The sequence below is a fragment of the Centroberyx gerrardi genome, chromosome 14, assembly GCF_048128805.1.
Source record: "Centroberyx gerrardi isolate f3 chromosome 14, fCenGer3.hap1.cur.20231027, whole genome shotgun sequence".
Lineage (NCBI taxonomy): Eukaryota > Metazoa > Chordata > Actinopteri > Beryciformes > Berycidae > Centroberyx > Centroberyx gerrardi.
This window is the reverse complement of record NC_136010.1, coordinates 18,784,077-18,803,834: the sequence shown is the minus strand read 5'-3', so window position 1 is coordinate 18,803,834 and position 19,758 is coordinate 18,784,077. Positions and strand designations below refer to the sequence as shown.

At 48.3% G+C, this 19,758-nt stretch overlaps 1 protein-coding gene across 1 annotated transcript in view; it reads right to left on the bottom strand.

Moving 5' to 3' along the window:
* camta1a (calmodulin binding transcription activator 1a) overlaps positions 1 to 19,758 on the bottom strand; it is a 270,441-nt gene that overhangs the window by 112,387 nt on the left and 138,296 nt on the right. The window contains exon 5 of the mRNA XM_071894528.2: positions 2,547 to 2,682. Coding sequence (XP_071750629.1) covers positions 2,547 to 2,682 — 136 coding nt within the window. The remainder of the gene's footprint in view (positions 1 to 2,546; positions 2,683 to 19,758) is intronic.

Genomic DNA, 19,758 nt, shown 5'->3' with positions numbered 1-19,758 from the left:
TGGAGGGTAGCGGAGGGAGGAGGGGGAGGAGAGAAAGGGCAAGGAGGAGAGAAGGAGAGAGGGGGAGAGAGAGAGAGAGAGAGAGAGAGAGAGAGAGAGAGAGAAAGGTGGGAATAAAGCAGGATAGTGAAAAAGCCAGTGAAAGAATTAAAAGACTGATAAAGGAGAGAGAGGGAGAGAGAGAGAGAGAGAGAGAGAGAGAGAGAGAGAGAGAGTGGGGGGAGAGCCTTGGTTTACACGGGCTGCTGAGCCAGCACTGCGGAGCAGACAGGACAGCAGCAGCACACGCTGACATCCACTCCTGCCACGCTAGGCTGCCTCTCGCAGGCCCCTGAAGGCCCCTCGCTGCTGGCCTCACTGCCTCTCCCTCGCCGGAGCCACTGAACATCACTAGCCTGAACCACCCACAACACTTGTCCCCTCTGTTCGCTAAGCCAGGCCCATGTAATAACCACAGAACCTCTAATAAGCACCGGACGGCTGGGGAACCGGGGTGGCTAAAGCCTCAGCGGTGCAAGGAATCTCCTGTAACACAAGCAAGGTTACACTCAATTTATGTAAACTCTCTGTGTTTCTCCTTGAGAGCGTATGTCATTTCAGTGGATTTTCCCTTTGTTTAAACCATCTAAATAGTAGAGTAGGTTTTGGTCCTCTCCTACTGTGTCCTACAGTCCCTGTGCAGAAGGCAAAGGTCAAGTCATTTATATGTGTTTTACAGCAGACATGGCTGAACATGACTGATAGCTCATAGATCCCATCCTCGTCCTGGGTACAGCAGTGATGGATCACCCCATCACCCCTCTCTGTCAGGTGTGTGTGTGTGTGTGTTGGGGTGGGGTGGGGGGATGATATGGAGAGCATGACTCAGGTCTCTCATGGCTGCGCAACATACATGGATATGTGTGCGAACACACAGAAACACACTGCGGGCACTGTGTGTAGGTGTATGTGAAATAGCAGTTATGGTCCAATCTCTATGAGCTCCCATGTGGCTCTGCAGTCCTGAGTCAGTCTCTACCTGTGATTCCTCTCTCCGCTAAGCTCACCTTCACACTGTGTGGTGGCTCTGCAGCTCACAGCAATTAGCCCCTGGTAAATTAGAGTGGTTACAACATATAGGAGCAATGTCATAGAATGGAGTGTCACTCTCTCTCCCAAGTGGCTGGTGCCGGCAGCTTGGTGAACAGTGTGACTCCACGCTGCGTGTGTATGTGTGTGTGGACATGAACGCACGTGTGTGTCTCATGATAATTTCTCTTCTTAGTGCGCCATTTATCCCATCTTCTTGCATACAGTACAGACTACAGACCACAGGTTTAATGCTTTCAGAAGTGTGTCTGAGCCACCAGGCTGAGTGCTCCTAATGCCATTAATGGGCATAAGATACTCTAATAGTCACCAATCCATTACTCAGTGATCATGTCAAATGTATCTGGCTGAGGTGTAAAGAAAAGCAAATTCCAAAGCACCCAAATAAGCAATATTCTATCTGTGTTCCTATTAAGCATTGCCATGTTACATTACTTTTCTTTAAAGGCAGGAGTGACAGACACCGAAAAGAAACATGTAAGATCCAAAAAGGACTGAGGACGTCCATAGTCCCAACAAGTTATCAGAGCAATGCAGGACCAGAGATGACACTGAGCTGACTGAGGGAAGGGAGAGGCCATTTTCTGACAAATATGTGGAGGAGTACAAACAGAGAGCAGGGCCCCTGTTGGGAGAATGCCTGAGCTTTGTCTTTGTCACACTGTGTGACACAGACTCGCAGCACCACTCCCTGAGGTGTGCGCCTGTGTGCGTGGGCATGTGCACGTGTGTGTTTGTGTACGTGTGTGTGTGTGCACGTGCACACATGAATGAGAGACCAACATTTCCCACCCTCACATCCCTACCCCTATTCTATCTCAACTCCTGTGCTTCTGGCATCAGCGCTTGTGGCTAAGCCTGTGAAAGAGACCAGAACCCAAACTTCAGCACTATTGAAAACAAAGGAGGAGTCGGTGGAGGAGTCTGGGCCTGAGAACTGCCTGCTCTCATGTGTGGGACTGCTGATAAATCAACCAGGGTGCCAACACTGCATCGCCACCACCTCGGGTCGGGCGAGGTTGAGCCTGGGTGAGCCGGGACAGATACGGCTGGGCCTTTTATGGCACCTGCTGGTATGAGGGGTAACTGGGAGCGAGGTGGGGGAACGCTAGCTCCACAGTACAGCTTTGAGCCAGGAAGATTAATGTAGGCTCTCTGGAGCAAAGGCAACATCCAGAGCCTTAATAAGGTACAAACAATCGGTTCCACTCCGCTGCCTTCCCAGGGAAAACTATTGTTGTGCCGCATTGTTTCTTGGTGCGGCTCCTTGGAGACAGGGGCCGACTGCAGCATGTGACTGTCTCCATTACAGCCAGGGGAGAGCTCACCGGTAGACCCGTGTTTGTCTGTGTCAGGGCGAGGGCCGGTTCCCATCTCTCCCTCCCTCCCTCCCTCCCTCGCTCCCTCCCTCTCTTCCCTCGCTCACTCTAAATCTAAACTCCCCTCATCCCACTCACCTCCACTCCTTGCACTTTCAACTTCATGTGATCCTCTCGCGTGGTCTTGCCGTCTTTCCTCTTCTTCCAGCAGTAGCCATCCTTTCTGTACTTCACCTTCTTCCTATTGTACAATATCATCGACCCATTCTGCGGCCTGGATCCATGGAGACAGGATAGAGAGAGGGAGAGAGAGAGAGGGGGAGAGAGAGAGAGAGAGAGAGAGAGAGAGAGAGAGATGAGAAGAATTTTTAGGCAAAGCTACAGCACAGCTCAGGGACTCATTTTAGAGATGTACAAAGAGGCCCGACACGAGTCAGCGCCAGGCAGAAAATGCACCAGTGACTTAGATGACAAGACTTCTTTATGGTGTTTTTCAGCATTGGTATGCACAGTTTGACAATGAACAAAGCATCCTTCAGCATACATTTCTTCCAATGAGCAGTGTGTGTGCCGTGAGCTGCGAGCAGCAAAGTGACACTCCTTCTCCCAGAGTAAATTACATGAAGGCCGGTGTGTAAGGCAAGCAGCATGGGGGTGGGGGGTGTGGGGGGGGGGACTGCCTCCCTTATCTCTCATTCATCCACTTAAATGACTTGTGGTGTTGGAAGTCCCTAGGGGGAAGAGAAGATCCTCCCTCACACTCCATTCATAATTCATTCTCCCTCCACCAGACCACAGCCTGTAGGCTCATAATGATATAATGTAACTATTTGATGATAATCTGCCTTTCCACTTCGATTTGTAACCGAGGCATTTGGCGCGCAGTGTTAAACATTAACAGAAAGTGTATCATAAAACATTTACGACTTACTCAACAATTAGTGAGAAGTTGAACATGGCTTTGTGAGTATGTGTGTGTGTCCAGTCCATCTGTATTTGTGTGTGTATTGTGGTGTGGCTATGTATCCTCAGCATCAATCCATACATGTGCATACTGTACATCTGGTTCACCCACACACACACACACACACACACACACACACAGCTGCTATGATTTGGAGCTCTCCCAAATGAGAACAGGTTTGCCTCGGTGTTTGGTGCCTCACAGTGACTGAGTGGGAAAGCCGCCTGCCCAAGCTGCTGAGGAGGCAGTGTAACTGTTGAGGGGGGCTTAGCCATCCAGGCAGCTGCTGAGCCTTGTTAGCCTAGCGCTCACTGCTCACACGCACACACACAACACACACACACACAAACACAGACACACACGCACAGAAAAACTCTCAACAAAGCAAAGAACAAAAGCTGAGTCTCTTAGCGTCTTCTGTAACAATAACCAGAGAAAAAAAAAAAAGAAAACCCAACAGTTGTTTTGCATTGTTTTGTTGTTTATTGTTACATTTTTTTCTCACGGTTTTATTTATAACGGCGCATGCATCATTTTGCAGGGCTGCCCATGGGGGCCGGGGCGCCTGTTTATCTTGGTATCACTCATCAATCATTTCCGCGGCCGGATCTCAGGGGCCAATGGGGAGGGAGGGGAAGGGGGGAGGTGGGGTCCCTGCAGTCCCCCCTCCGTGGCCCCTGACAGCACCTTCTAATGAGAGACGCCACTCACACACTGACGCGCTCACTCCTTGCCGTTCTCCCCTCCTCCCTCCCTCCTTTCTACAGCCCTCTCTTCTTGCCGCCAGTCAACTCAAGCTGTGCACCAGGGAATGCCTCTCTCTCCTCCCTCTCTCCAACTCTCTTCTACTCTCTTCCCATCTCTCTCTCGTTTCATCTGCCTCTAGATCCCTCACCTCCGCTCTCCCACACCTCCCTCTCTCATGCTGTCTTCTCCTCACTCACCGCCCTCTCTCGTTCGGTACTCATCGTACTTTGCAGGAAGCCGCTATAAAACAGACAGATTTAATGGTCAGTTTGAGAAGTATAACTGCTCAACGGCTGTATCGGGATATACACAGAGAATAAATTGTGTTCTGGTTTACAACATCTGTAACGTCACCCGTCGTCGTTGCGTGATCATAAATGGCACTCATGAACTAAGAAGTTTGCAGATCGCTGCAATCTCAAGATGTACAGATTTGCATCCCTAATGTCACTTGAAGGTCTCTCATCTGAAATGCTGTTGCCTGCATCAGCACTTGGTATCAATCGAACAACGGAATGGCTTTCTATAACTGTGATCCTATTGTTTATTTCAATATCATTCTGGGTTTTGTCCTTCAAAAGATACAAGGAGTGTGTGCTTCTTAAAATGTAGCCCTGCATGAGACAAAAAGATGGGCGCGGATGAGATAAGGCAGAAAATCAAATGACACAGGGCTATCTGATCTCCTCCAGAGCACTGGAAATTGGGGTGAGGCTTCGGTGTCAGAGGCTCCACGCCGTATTTATCGGCTCGGCGCAAAAACTTATTCGCTCAGCTATTTTTGAGGGACTGTTAGGTAGATGCTATTTTCAATTCAAGGCACTCTGGACCCAGAGGAGAGAGCCCAGGCACCCGCTCTGAAGTAGGTCTGAGGCACAGACCGGCCTAAAACGCACGCTTTGGCAACATTATGTGTATCCTCTCCCTCCCGCTGTCTCCCCCTCTCTCCCTCCCACTCATCTCCTACCACTGTATACTTAGGCGTTTCAATTAATCTTATCAGAATTATACATATTTATACATGAGGGGAAAATGCTAACTGCTCTGTTATCAAAGAAGCGTGACAGGAGGCCCTCTGTCTCAGAGGCCTAAATGTGGCAGATTAATATGGAAATACAGGCCTCTGACAAAGCGCACACAAGCTCAACGGCCGCCTCTCTCCTCTTTGGAGTTTGCAGCGATAATAAGCTTTACCCTCAGGATGGCGTTAGGCCTTGCCCAGTCCTTAAGGAATCATTCATTTACCCAGGTAATGGCATTCGCTCAATCAGATTTGTTCATTTGAAAAAGTGAGGGGGAGAGATATGAGGCCGGTGACGTGTGGAGCATCGGCAATGAAGCCGAAGCAGAGGAGCCCCTGCCGACAGACAGACAGCACGCAGCTCGCAGGCTCGGCTCCACCGTCCGAGGCCTACAGGAACAGACAGGCAGGGAGAGGGAGAGGGAGGGAGAGACAGAGACAGACACAGAGAGAAAGAGAAAGAGAAAGACGAATCCCGCTGTCTGAGAGATTCTCCTGTTCCAACAGGGATCAGCGGGGAGAATCCACAGCTCTGGTGAATCCTCTTAAACTCTGTCCACTAAAATGTTTTGTGAATATGTTGTGATGGAAATGAGAAAGAAGTGTTTTGACAAATCTTCTTTTTTTTTTTTCTGTGTTAGCATTATAATTAGGTAAAACACACACTGGCTTAGTGTATAATTGCATACAAGCGGTTTTGGCAACTGATTCTAGGTATTCATAAAATAGTAAGACAAATCTAACTTGCCAGTATATATTATTTATATTAAATATAATGTGTTATTGCACTAAAAACTCCTCAACTGTATCCCTATAAATCGTAAACTAAATTCAGGTATAGGACTAGCATACACCACTTTAATAGGCATTCTAGCTTATAAAGGCAAGAATTCTATGCTGCTGGATGTATTCTTGTCAATAGGGCTGCAGAGAATGAAATATTTCTGTCTTGGTGAACCAGTGTAGCAGTAATAGCTGGGCTCCAGCCCCCTCCCTCCCCTCCACACTCTGCCCTATTCCCCACGACGCCCTGGGTTTGATTAATACCATACATGCTGTTTTTCTCTCCAGCAAGCTCAACTGGCGGCGGAGCAAGGAGAGGAGAGAGGAGAGGAGAGGAGAGGAGAGGAGAGGAGAGGAGAGGAGAGGAGAGGAGAGGACAGGAGGAGAAGAAAAGAGGGGAGGAGTGGGGAGGTAGAGGTAGTGAGGGTAGAGCTTTGGAGAGGCTGGGCCGAGGTGTCTTTGAAGATCGGAGGGTGAGCTGGTTGGGGCCTGGAGTGGCTCAGGAGGGAGGCGACGCCTGCTGTTCTCAATTACCCATCAGACCCTTCAGCCATCACAGCTTTTACCCCACTGTGTCAACAAACACACTCGTACCTCGCACTCATCCACACAAGTGCGCACACACACACGCACAGACACACGCACGCACACACATACATCCGCCTACACGCACACAAACACTATTAAGTCATACACGATGCCGAAATACACCCCTGAGCGCTCTTACATGTATCGCGCACATACACACCTCGCGACACCACAGACGTGTTACTCGCGAATTACAATAACAGTAACTTTCTAGTAACCCTGTTGCTCCATCCAGGGATAATAATAATCGCAAGAGGTGTGACAAGACATCAATAATGCGCCGATCCTCTTCATTACTGCATGTGTCAATCACAGGTAACACACGGGTCACGTGCGTTCATACACACACACACACGCACACACTCATGCGCGCACATCTGGAGCTGTCGAAACTGTGCAGAGGTGTTTCCATGTGTAATGTAATTACACTTCAAGCGAAGGTGCTCTATTAGATGGCACCTCATCTCGGCGCTGTCTGGGTATGTGAGCAGAGAGGCGCTGGTGCCGCGACGGGAGCTCCTATCGGGACGCATCACGTGCAATTGATGACTCGCAGATAAGCCGCTCCCTTCAGCCCTGCCACAGAACGCATCAGGAAGTGGGGCGTTCGCTAAAACTACTTTAAATGTAAATCTGCCACGGCCCCGGGATTGAGATTCATCGTCTGCTCCGTTCCGAAACCGTCCCCAAACTCCCCCGCTAGTGTTGCCGTGCTCAGACGCCGCTCGCAGTCTCACCCAGGGTGCGTTCCTCTTCGACTGCCAATGAGGCCTCGGCACCAGGTCACCGCGATGCCCGCTGTGACCCGACGCCAGTGCCTGCCCCTCTACTCCCGAGCAGCCTCGCCCTTCATTACCATGACAGTTGTGCATTAGAGTTGGACGATTAGGTATATGTGGTAATTAACAAAGCAAGGGGCATCCGGGTGGCTCAGTCAGCTGAACACCCTGTGGGACGTCCTCGGTTCAAATCGGGCCTGGGACCTTTGTCGCGTGTCATTCATCTTGTCTCTCTCTACTGTGGACTGTCTAGTAAAGCGGAAATGCCATGAAAATTATCTTAAAAAACCAAACAAAACAAAAAAAAAAAGAATTAACAGAGCGAAAGGTCACAGCAATTGATGTTGAATAAATTTGGGTGTTTTATGAAGGAAAGTTTGCCAAACATGATATGTTATGATCACCAAGGCACTGCCAGATGGAACATAGAGTTTGTTTAACCGATTTGTTCATCCAAATACAACAGTAACGATGAGAGGGTAGCTGGGCCCCTGGAGTTGTAATTCAGGACAGGGAGACAGAGCGTGTGCCTCCCTTCTTTCCCTCTATCTATACAGCCAGTGATTGCCACAGAGCTCGGGCCCCGGCCCACTGCCTTCGAGCACAAAACAGATGTTCCCCCCGCACTTATCTCAATGGAAAAATCACAGACAATTTACAAAGAATATAAATTACGGGTGTAGCTACACATCAGTGTCTCTGTCCCTATAAGACCTTGCACAGAGGATAAGGGTGGATTGGTGTGGGAGGGCGGAGGGTGGTGGGGGGACGACGGAAGGAGGATGGGGGTGGTGGAGGAGGGGGGTGGGGTATGTCCATTGCTCTTATCTGGTCCACAGCAGCCCTGCAGAGTGAGAGGGAGGCTGGTGACTGGCGGTGATGCTGCGCTGATAGCGCTAAGCCGGTTTCATGCACATTTCAGGGACGCTGCCATCACTGGCCAGAGTTAAAGCTCTCAGCCCCCGCCAGTGGATGAGGTTGAGACGTTATTTACAAGCAGCCATGTCTTACAACGGTTACATGTGAGTCCATTCTCTGTGTCAACACACACACACACATAGAGGCAAGGTCAAATGTGCAGCTTTGATGAAAAGCTTAGGCAATACAGAGAGACTCATATTAGGGAAGACTGACTGAATTATAGTGTCTGTAAGGTTTTCGCCATGAAGACGTTTCTTATTCATTCTTGAAATGCACACTTTCTACTGTCATTGTGTTTGTGTGTGTGTGTGTGTGTGTGGGTGGGTGTACGCACGTGTGTGAGCGTGTGTGAGCGTGTGCGTGCGTGCGTGTGCACACATGATATGTATAACCGGGTTGAAATGTTGATGCCTTTCAACTGCCTGCACAGAAGGCTTCCACATCAGATTTGTGTATAAATGCTATTTTCAGTCTTTAGTCTGTATGCATATGTTTACTTGGAAATATGCGACTACAGAGACGATGATTCATACCTCACATCCTCTCAGCTAATCTTCACAAATCATCCGTGGTGTGTCTCAGTGCGTTGTAAATAAAGGTGCCGTCAGAATGAAGCCTCTCTAGCCCGGCTCCTGCTGACTACTACACGCTGTGCGTCGTGCATGTGTAGACTTAAGTCCTGTAGCACTGCCTTATTATGACATTCTGTAAAGAGGATGCTTTTGTACTTTCAATAATGCATGGGCAGCAGGGAATTGCATACAGCCTTATTTTATGTTGTGGAGCAGAGATACTGTTTTAGCAGCTTGCAATCTCCCACGGAAAGAAAAATACTAATGCAATTAAATCTAAGTCGAACAAGGAAAAGGTCAGGCTTCCGTTATTAGCAACAACAGTCCTGCGTTCCCTCAAAATGAAAAGTAGGAGAGCCCAGCCACCAAGTTAATGGTACGATCATGTCTCTTCAAGAGCCCAAATCAGAGCAGAGTAGAGGATCAAAGATTCTTACATCTCTCTACTGGTCTCTTATTCAATCTACGCTCAACAAGTAATTTTTAAAGGATTTGTGTCACTGACACCCCTTAAAATAAAACTGTAAAAGCCAGTATGGAAATAGGAAGCAAGAACTGATGAGAGGAAGAAAAGCAGCAGACAGAAGATCAAAATCTAGATTATAAAGCTGGAGCAAAAATGGTGAACCTGTCTGCTGAGAAGAGGGAGAATCTAAAGGAGAGACCATACTTTACTTTGGTTGATCTGACAAGCACAGCAGCGTGCTCCACAGCTGGCCAGCAACTCTGCATAAATACCCTAAATACTGGAACAATTTTCTCTTTCTACTCAGCTTGTACTTGTGTCACTTCAGTTTTATATCAATATACAAATCATTTTATTTCTTTAGCAATAGAAAACATTCCTGGAACTACTGTGAAAAATGCACTCAGATATGAAAGTGGAGCAGACAGGGTCTTGGAAATCCACATGGGAATGACGAGAGGACTTTGGAGTCCATCTGAGGTGACAGTATTGACGAAAGGGCCAGTTGTCCGTCTCTCCAGAGACCAGGGCAGAGACAGGGGGGGGCAAGGACAGGCTGTCCTGCCCGTCATGCCTCGTGCCAGACCGGGCTTATAGATCACCTGGGCATGCCCCCCCCCGTCTCTCCTCCAGAGCAGTCAGTGCCACCACAGTGCCACTGACCTTCCCCCATCGATCCCCCTATGACGGAGCACAGCTAAGGCCAGCTATCGAGCCACTTATGATTAATTCACAAATCCTGTCTGCCCGCAGAAAAAAAAAAAAAAAGTCGGAAAAGAACAAAGCACAAGCGGAAGGAACAACGGGAAAGAGTGAAGGATAAAGAAACTGAGAGCCAGCGAGGTCAGAAAACTCTACTTTTTAAAGTGAGACAGAACTACAGAGTTGGCACTGCTGCTTTACAAGCTGACCAAGCTATAAAGCACATCTCAGAGTCCCCTCTGTCACACAAACTCCAGCACAGAGATAGAGAGAGGGAGAGGCAGAGAGGGGGAGAGAGAGGGCGAGACAGGGGGAGAGAAAAGAGGGAGTGATAAAAAGAGAGAGAGAAAGAGAGACAGAGAAAGAGACACAAACAGAGAGAGAAAGAAAAAGAAGAAGCTATCCTTCCTTTCCCTTCTCCTTTGCCTTGGTCTTATTTTAGTCATGAGGATGGACCAGGGAGGGCGAGAGGTTGAAATTGAGCTGTAACTCTATCTGTGTGCTGGAGCGAATCAGAAAGTCTATCCCACCTTTCACCTGGGGAATCACAGCTCTCTCTGCGCCCTGTCTGGTCACCATACCAACCACAGCCAGGCATCATGGGATTAATTGGAGCCCAGGGCTCAGTGGTGGCTCAGGCGCAGATAGAGAGCGAGGGGAAGAGGGGCGGACATCAGCCATGGTCAAGTGACGGTGGCCAAACAGCAATTTGGTGCGGATCAAATCGAATTTCAAACATTGCTTGCATTGCAGAGCTGATACGGTCTAGCGGTAACACTAAACATATTGCAGACCACGCCACCTCCGCAGTAACGCTTGGATTGGATCCCAGGATGAAGCCGGTATAGCGTGCGCTTTCTCCAGTAATTCTCTGATCTGTGTGCGGTTCAGGGATTCGCGCAAACGCTGACACATTGTGATTCTTCTCCGTAAATACGGCCCACGCCAGAATGATGAATATAGAGAGCACAGATAGGGGGTAGCCTACAGTGTTGAAGCATGGTGTCGATGTAAGAGAGGAGGGAAAAATGAAAGTGTGAGAACTGTAGTTCAGTTAAGGCAGATTCATGCCTACTAGCAAAGTCATTGGTCAGACAAAAAATATTGTATTGTTTGGTTCTCATTTGTCTGTTTCTTCATGGGGTGAATTTACAAGTCTACAAGATGTGTCTGTTGGGTAATCACACATTTGTCCAATCACTAGGAAATGAGAATTGTTCAAGAATAGAATGACCGCTCCTCTACACAGTTCAATGGACAGGCTTGCATAGATGTCCATGATACGTGTGAAGTGGATAATCAGAGAAAAAAATGTTTATGCACAGCACATAACAAAAACAACCTATCAAAATGCTGAAACAGAAGTAGCTGATGGTCAGGTGGAAAAAGAAGTGTATGGCAGAGGGACTGATAGAGCGAGGGATGAGACAGAGAGGGTGTGTGCGTGTAATGTATGAGTGTTAGTCATGTGGTCCCACGGGCCCCGACGCTCTCTCACACTCTATTTCTCTGGGTGTGTTTGTATATGCTGACCCCTGACCTTGGCCCCTGGCTGGTGGCTGAGATCACTCCACTCCCTCTCTGATGTGTCAGCTGAGGCCAGGACCTCTCTCACACACTTACATACACACACACACACACACACACACACACCCACACACACAACTGAGGGAAGCGCAGGATAAGTCAACTTTGCTTCTCTTGGTTATACACACTAACACCGATAGGCTTTGGCCAGACAATGAAGATGATAGACTGCGTCTGTCTGGCTGTGTTTATCTACCCCCACCCTGCTACAGACAAACTCCCACAACCACTCACATGCACATGCACATGTACACACACACACACACACACACACACACACACACACACACACACACGTCTGAATGCACTCATAAAAGTAGTCGGTGAGGCACACCTCTGATCATGGCCACCTCTGCCTTTCTCATTTTCCAAGTTCAGTGGCCCATGGAGCTCCCACACACTAAATCACATCTACACTCTCTCCTCCACATATGATCCACACATAAACACTCACTCTCTCTCTCTCTCTCTCGCTCTCTCTCTCCCTCACACACACACATACAATGTACAAACATATACAGACACACACATACACATATACACATATATACACAAGCACAAGATCATTTAAACTCACTCCTGTACTCATGACCTAGTGTCACAGACAGACAGACAGACAGACACACACACACACACTCACACATGGCTAGCATTATAGTAGGCATAGCGTAATAAATCCCAAACAGCTTGGGGTGGACTAAACACAGATGCGATGCAATGAGCATCTAGCCATGCCTTCCAGAGAGGGAAGAGGTGTAACCCATTCCATAACCATAAAATGTTTATCCTCAGCCTGGCACAGAGCATGACTTTTACACACTTCCCGCAGCAGCATTTCCAAACTACAGCAGCGAGCGGGCCTGTCACACCGGCCTAGCTGATTGACTATTTCCCCCATATTTGACACACCAGTGAGTCTGCTCATCAGTCACCTCAGCAAGTAGGCAGTCAGAATGGGGGGGGAGTCGACGCAACAGCCACAGCATGGCAAAGAGCTTGCTTCTGGCTGCGTGCCGCATATAGGGCCTGGCAAAGGGAGGCGCACTCCCAAATGAAATCTATGTTTTATTCATCAACGCGGTACATATATACAGAACTTTACCATTCATCAGTCGCTCATATTCCTTTCAAACTTCATATTCAGCTGGATTTGCTTTGAACAAATGAGAGGCGGGGGGAATGGGTGGGGGCTGAGGGAGATCCATTATTGTCACCGTGAGAACACGCTGGGTGTGTAAGGAGCGCTATACAAAACTAAGACATGGTGCGCATCCCTATTTCTGATCTGAGCCTCTGCGTTACTCCCTCGTGTGTTTCCAAGTGCCGACTAACAGAGCCTTGGATAGAGGCAGGGCTCATCTCAGCTGGAGCCCGCAACGTACAGACACTGTAGGGAAATATGTATGTACATTACTGAATGCTTTTTCCTCTGTGACTTTAGACTACGTGTTTCTCAGAAAAGTGGGTCAGCGTTCATAAAACGCGGGGTTGAGAGAGACAGCAGGTTTCTTATATTTAGAGGAATTCCCCTCCCCCAAGGTTTGCTGCCCCAGCAGGGCCTGCTGAGGCCCCACTGTCTTGCCCAGCAACATACTTGGAGGACAATAAGACACTGATCTGGCCAGCAGTGGCATTGTGATGGACTACTTCTGGATGCAATCATGTGAATTTACATCATCCCTTGACATTTAGCCTCACACTCCACACACTATCAGTGTGGGGTATCTGTGTAGGGTTTTTGAGTGCTCCGTGTGCGTGTGCCTGCCTGCATGTGTGTGTGTGTGTGTGTGCGCGCGCGTGTGTGTGTGTGTGCTGCGGAATTAAATATCTTTGCCTGACATTTAGCCTCGCAGTCCACATGGTGCTCCGCAGGAAGAGGCAACGTGGGAATGCCAATCTTGAATCCTGCAACTTATTATTTCTTTGTGAGTGTGTGTGTGTGTGTGTTTGTGTGTGTGCACTATATCTGTGTGTGTGTGTGTTTTGTGCAACCGTGTCAGAACTGGAATACACAGTTATTAAGGGGGGAGGCCTGCCACTCATGTGTCTCCAGAGGGTGAGGAGACCAGACAAGATATAGGAGGGAAGGAGAGGGAAAAAGGCAGACTGAGGGAGAAAGAGAGAGAAGCACAACTAATGAAGGAGAGGAAGGGAGTGGTGAAAGTGTCAAGGCACCCATTGTATTGCTGGGCAGGAGCAGTAAAGACAAGCTAGTGGCCTCTGCAACTTTAAGATTGCCATTAAACTCTCGCTTCACTCGTGTTTATGGTTGGCTTTGTGTGTCAGAGGAGAAGGGGATCGTAAAGCAGGGCTTTGTCTGTCTGCCATCGATTTATTCCCTTCGTTAGGGTGATGACACCGCCTGCTTATGATGTCCTCACACAGACTGTAATTACAGAGCACTTCTGTCTTTATTGATGTCACTTTGTTAGTTTAATTACGCTATATTGGGTTTTAGAGTCGCGGCAAGAGCAAAGCTATGATGTAGGGCAAAAATCATCAATGGAACATCCTCTTCTGAAGATGTCGGGGGCAGAGAGTTGGGAGATAATTATTTCATAGACAGTCATCTAAAATAGACCCCGTGCATCTCAAGATCTACAAAGGCAAAGGGAAGGTAATCTGAAATTTAATGACTATTCTGTCTGTGTTATGACCAAAGTCAGAGGGGGGAGGCTGTGAATGTGATGAGGGCCTTAATGGAAATGAAACACCTGGGTTCAACCTTGAGAGTGACTGTTTACACGCCCAGTCCCCAGGTGCCGGGGTTGACTGAGAGTCGCACAGTATGAAAACCATTAGTGTGTGTGTGTGTGTGTGTATGTATGTGTATGTGTGTATACAGTGTATATGGGACCCAGGGGGGGAGCTGTGCCATGTGAAGGTGACCCCTGGGGGGAGGAGGAGGAGGGAGAGGCCACCTGCTTGCTGGCGGTGGCGAAATGAGGGTGACAGCCATCCACCTGTCTGAGAATACACTCACTCCAGACCCCATCTGCCCACCCCCTTCGGGACATCTCCTCCCAAAGGGACCCAGTGACCCTCACTGTCGTCCCCTTGACCGGGCCGCCTGTCCATCGTCCCTATGGCCCGCTGAAATTGCCGCCGCTCGCCCCCGACCAGAGGCCATTTCGGGGCACTGTAATACAGTACAGTACGTAGGGGAGATCTGCTGCAGAAGTTGGCCGTTTTACTCTGTTTCTCCTTTTCCTGTTTCAAAGTGATACAGGCCCCCAGGCCCTCAGTGTCAGGGTGTGCTATAAGTCTCCCGGCATGGCTAAGTCATCACAGGTGGCCAAAAGGGAAGGGCTTTATTTTCTCTCTTTTTCCTCCTCTCTGATGTTCTCCAAACTGAAAACTCATCATGGTCTCCTGTAGCACAGATAATCGCCAGCCAACAACAGAGCAATTTGGCAACTCAAACAATGGTCACATACAGTACACTGTCTATTTGTCACTTTTCTCTCTCCCTCTCTCCTTCTCCCTCTCTCCCTCTGTGCATGCAGCTGTCTGTGTTTCTTGCCATCGTAAAGTGGAACACACACAGAAGAGAATTGTATTCTATTCTCCTGCCAACCAATCCACCCTGTAGATAGATCTCTTTATTCTGGCCTCTCTGTCTGACTGTGGCCAGGCCCCTCCCTGTCTCTCATGGCTGCGGGCCTGTGGCCTGGACCTGGGGCTGTGTTTGCTCTCTCTCTATGGGTTCCAACCACATAGCTGAGTGGGGTCTGTGTGGAAAAGACCCACCAGACTTCTGACATTTCCTCTGATCTCCCACAGTCCTGCAGGGCTGACAGGCCTACTGTAGTCTACCGCTCTGCAGAGGAAATTCTACTCAGCTAGTGCAGGGGAGCAAGACAAAGAGAGAGAGATGAGAGATAGAAAGAGAACAGAGAGAGAGAGAGAGAGAGACAGAGAGAGATGGAGGGAGCAAGAAAGAGAGAAGTGAATGAGAGAGAGAATGGGGGGACAGAAAGAAAGAGGACACTTAAAATAAAGAGAAACATCAAGGCTTTGCTCTGGCAGAAACTATCCAACTGTGTTTTAATAAAAATACTGACTTGCCAGAAAATAGTTTGCCCACAGTAAGAAGGCGATGCTAATTTAGGGAAACTTGCAAAGGTTTGTAATTAAGGCGAGTTGGGGCTTGGAGTAGCATCTGGGAGATGGGTGGATTTCTCTCCTCCCAGGCTATCGGAGCTCTCTGTATGTTCTGCATGATTGCCTGTTGATTCGCAGCGTATTGGTGTTAGCCCGACTGCCTCCCTGGAAAAAGACACGATGATATCTCTACCCATTCATGGCGGACGTCACAGGGAGAAGCTGATTAACTGCTCTGCTGCTCTTCTAGGTGTGTGGGGGGTCTATTCTCACAAAGCTCTTCACAAATGGAAAAAGTTAACCCGTGTGAATGGCGCGCCACTTGAGAGGGCCTCCCCAGATATCGCCACGGCGCTGAGATGAGCCCGAGAAAATGCAGGCGCCAGGAAGCCAAGACGTCAAAGCGTTTACTCTATAAGCTCCACATATAATGTGCTTGGAGCGGCTTGCTCCGTAAACAGTGGATGAACAGCGAGGCAATCCGAGGGAGAAAACAGAACAAGAAATAGATTTGTGGGGACCCCAAATGGCTTGAGAATAAGAGGGAAGGAGTGAAAGAAAGATAGAAAATATAAGAGTGAAGATGGAAGAAAAGAGAAGAGAGGGAGGGAGGCAGGAAGAAAAGTGAGAGAAGGCAGGTACAGAAGGTTGGTACAATAGATGAAGCTGGGTTTTCAAATGTTCTCTGGTGGGGCTCCAACAGGTGGCCCATCACTGGACCTGGTGAGCAGGCGGTGAGGCGAAGGCAGGGGTGGGTGGTAGTGGGTGGGGGGTTGGGGGGTTGAGGGTGGGGGGGGGGGGGTTTGGCAGGGTGTTGCAAGGAGCAGAGAACGGGAAAATCAGAGCAACAGTAGTACCGCCTCCCCCCTTTCCAGGCTGTGTTTGGATGCCTACACACAGTAAATGCATGAATGCTGCCACGTCTAGACATTAGCAAGGGACAGACCTCATTATCAATCGGAAACACACATAACACACACGCATTCTTGCACATACACATGCATGTAATTGCATACATAAACACTGAAACACACGTGCGCACATGTGCGCAGGGGACGCCCACATGTCCCGCTCAGTGTGTTACAGCAACTCAAAACCCTGTTGGACCCGGACACGCTCCTGGGGATTCCTCTTCCTATCATTGTTATCTGGGCTCCTCTGCGAGACGCTGGCGTAGAAACCAGGCTGGTCTTTATCATTCGTCTGCATGCCATTACACGGCCAAAACGCTCCTTTTCTCTCTCAGTCGATGGCCGCTTTAGGAATGAGCTGGTCCCTCTGCCCACACTCCGGCTTCATTAGGAAAACTGAAACGGGCAGCGCGTGGGGAATCTGTGCACTGCGACAGATGCCAGTATTGTGTCGAGGTTTTGTTGCAGCTCAATCCATTTATTAGCATACACCTGCAGATCTGCACTCGTGATTGACTACAGATAAACAACTGCTCATTAAGCTTTTCTTATTACAACAGAAAACCACTGAATTATCTCCAGCAACAATAACGACAGCACATGCTTTGGCCGAAGGCGAGAGACAGTAATAGATGGTAATAGGGCTTACTATAGGGAGGCAGGGGGTGCACAGAGGGACAGGGAAAAGGGAGAATGTGTAAATAAAGAGCAGTGGGAGATGGAGAGAAATGGCGGGGGGAGAAAGATGGAGTCTGAGCGAGAGAACAGAGAGGGCTGGGGCGGTGCGAGGGTGAGAGGAGGAGAAGGAGGGAAGAGGAGGAGAGGGAAGGTTGATCTCATTACTATTAGACCCTCTCTCTCCCTCCAGGCTCAGGTGACCCCGGCTCTCTAGCCCTCTGCCTCGCACACCACTAATCATTCGGTTTTAATCACCAGGATATTCTCTCCCTTGCTCCTCCCCTTCCTCCACCCACCCTCCTTCTCACCTCTCCTCCCCTCTCTTCATGCCCTACTGTGCGCCCTAGCCTTTGCCAAGGTCCAGCTAATTTTATTCTAATTGGCCATAGCCTGGGCTGGGACCGATCTGCCTCATTGTCCCCATCCATCCGTCCATCCCGTCTTTTCATTCCGCTCCCCGTCCTCTCCGCTCTCTCTCTCTCTCTCTCTTGCTCCCCTCACAACTTCACTCCCCGCGCTTGTTTCTCCATCTCCTCACTGCCTCCTCTCTCTCCGCCTCATCTCTCTTTCTCCCCTCTAATTTTTTTTCTCCCATATGCCTCGGCTCCCTCCCTCTGTCTGTCTTTCATGGCGTTCATTGACATCACAGTTGCGCGAGCGTTTTCCAATTTCTGTTCTCCCTCTCCTGTTGACCTCACATTCCGCCAGACAAAACAAATAGCCTTGATGTTGTCTGCCAACAAAGAGCAGCGTGCGACTGCCTTGATCCGCACACAATGGCATGAAAGAGAAATGTGAAGCTGTTCAATTAGGTAAACCTGATGCCTAAAGTCTGAGTGAAAGTCGGAGTGAGAAGACACAGCCTGTACGTCAAATGACACTGAAAAAAATGAGTGTGCTGTATGGAGAACAGAGAGTGATGAGACGCCCGCTGGCCAAAAAGCACACAGAATCAGAACAAAAGAGACAGTCTAGGGAACTAGCTGCCTTTCTAATAGGCTTGTGCAAGCACAGTGGACATTGTTAAACTATAGCGTAGAGATAATCTTGCTGAGATTTTAACATTTTAACTTAATATGGATATACAAATGACAATTTTAACACAGCAGGTGCACTGCAGTAGGATTAGAGACATAAAAGTGCCATGATGACAAATATATATGACAAATGTATATATACTGTACATTCTGTGTATGTGTAAATATGTCAATATGGCATTATGTTCAATATGTGCAATATGTGTGTGTGTGTCAACTGGGGTAACATGCTAAGTAACTTCTATGAGTTGTATATGTGGGGTGGGGGAGTAAAATCACTGTTTACTGTGCCAAATGTTGATGGGGGGGGGGGCTGTTCTGCCATATGTTGATATGCTAATAGGTTGGTTGATTGTACAAGGGGGCAAATAAAATGTGTTATTTTTTATCAGCTTTATTATCATGTTTTTGGTACAGTGTGTATTGCATGTGTATTGTTGCTGTGACAATTGAATTTCCCTGCGGGATGAATAAAGTGCCTATTTATCTATCTAGGAGAGGTAGATAAATGGCCATAAGGCGTAATATAACCACTGTGTACTCTGACTGTAAGTTGCTCTATCCACCAGAGACAGAGGAGAAGGCTAGGGAAAAAGGAAAGAGAGCAGAGAGGGCAGAAAGTGGCACATGACTGTCTGGGGGTTGATTACGGTCACGTTCATTTAGCTCTTCTCTCCAAAGGTCTTGTCGCTGGTGCTAAAGCATTTTCAAGCCATGAATTCTAAATAAGCTGCTTCTTATTAAGTATCCACAGATGAAATATTCATAGCTGCTAGCTAATTGGCATGTTAACAATGCTTTCTATGTCGAAGCCAAATCTCACTATGCTGGTCATCATGGCTAACTTTACCTGTCGCTGCGAGCGAAGAAGGGGAGAGGCAGATGGAAATCCTGCATTACAATCACACGCTACAAATCCTCTACTTTTCTTTTCTCCTCCGGATCAACAGCTCCAATAAATTTTCATTACACCTGTGTGAAGCGCTTCAAATAGAGCCACAGAAGCAGAAACTAATTACTTTCTAATTTATTGACTAATGGCCACAGCCCTGGGAGACAGCTGCAATTGTTCTAACAGTCCTGCTGCTCCGACTGCACTCAGGTCCACTTTAGATTCATAACCAAAATAATTTATCATTACAAGCACATTAAATTGAACCGTATAGACCATAACGGTGGTAATTTATATCATTTTGTTGTTAGGATGCTTTCCCCTCCCCCTGTCTTGAAAGCATGCAATCGTTGGGATGGGAGTCTTCTCTAGTCCGTCGCCGTGCGTGGCATGTTCACTTTGTTCTTCAAGGGACTCTTTGTTTTGTGCCTCATTCACCGTTTGTTGGAGAATAAAGTAAGAATGGGACCAAACAAAACATGTGCACTTTGTGAATTTAGATAAGCTTTGTATAGAAAACAAATCAATTATTGAGCAGACTTTTCGGTGTCACAGATCATGAACATAAAAGAGAAAGAAAAGAAAATACCCGCACACT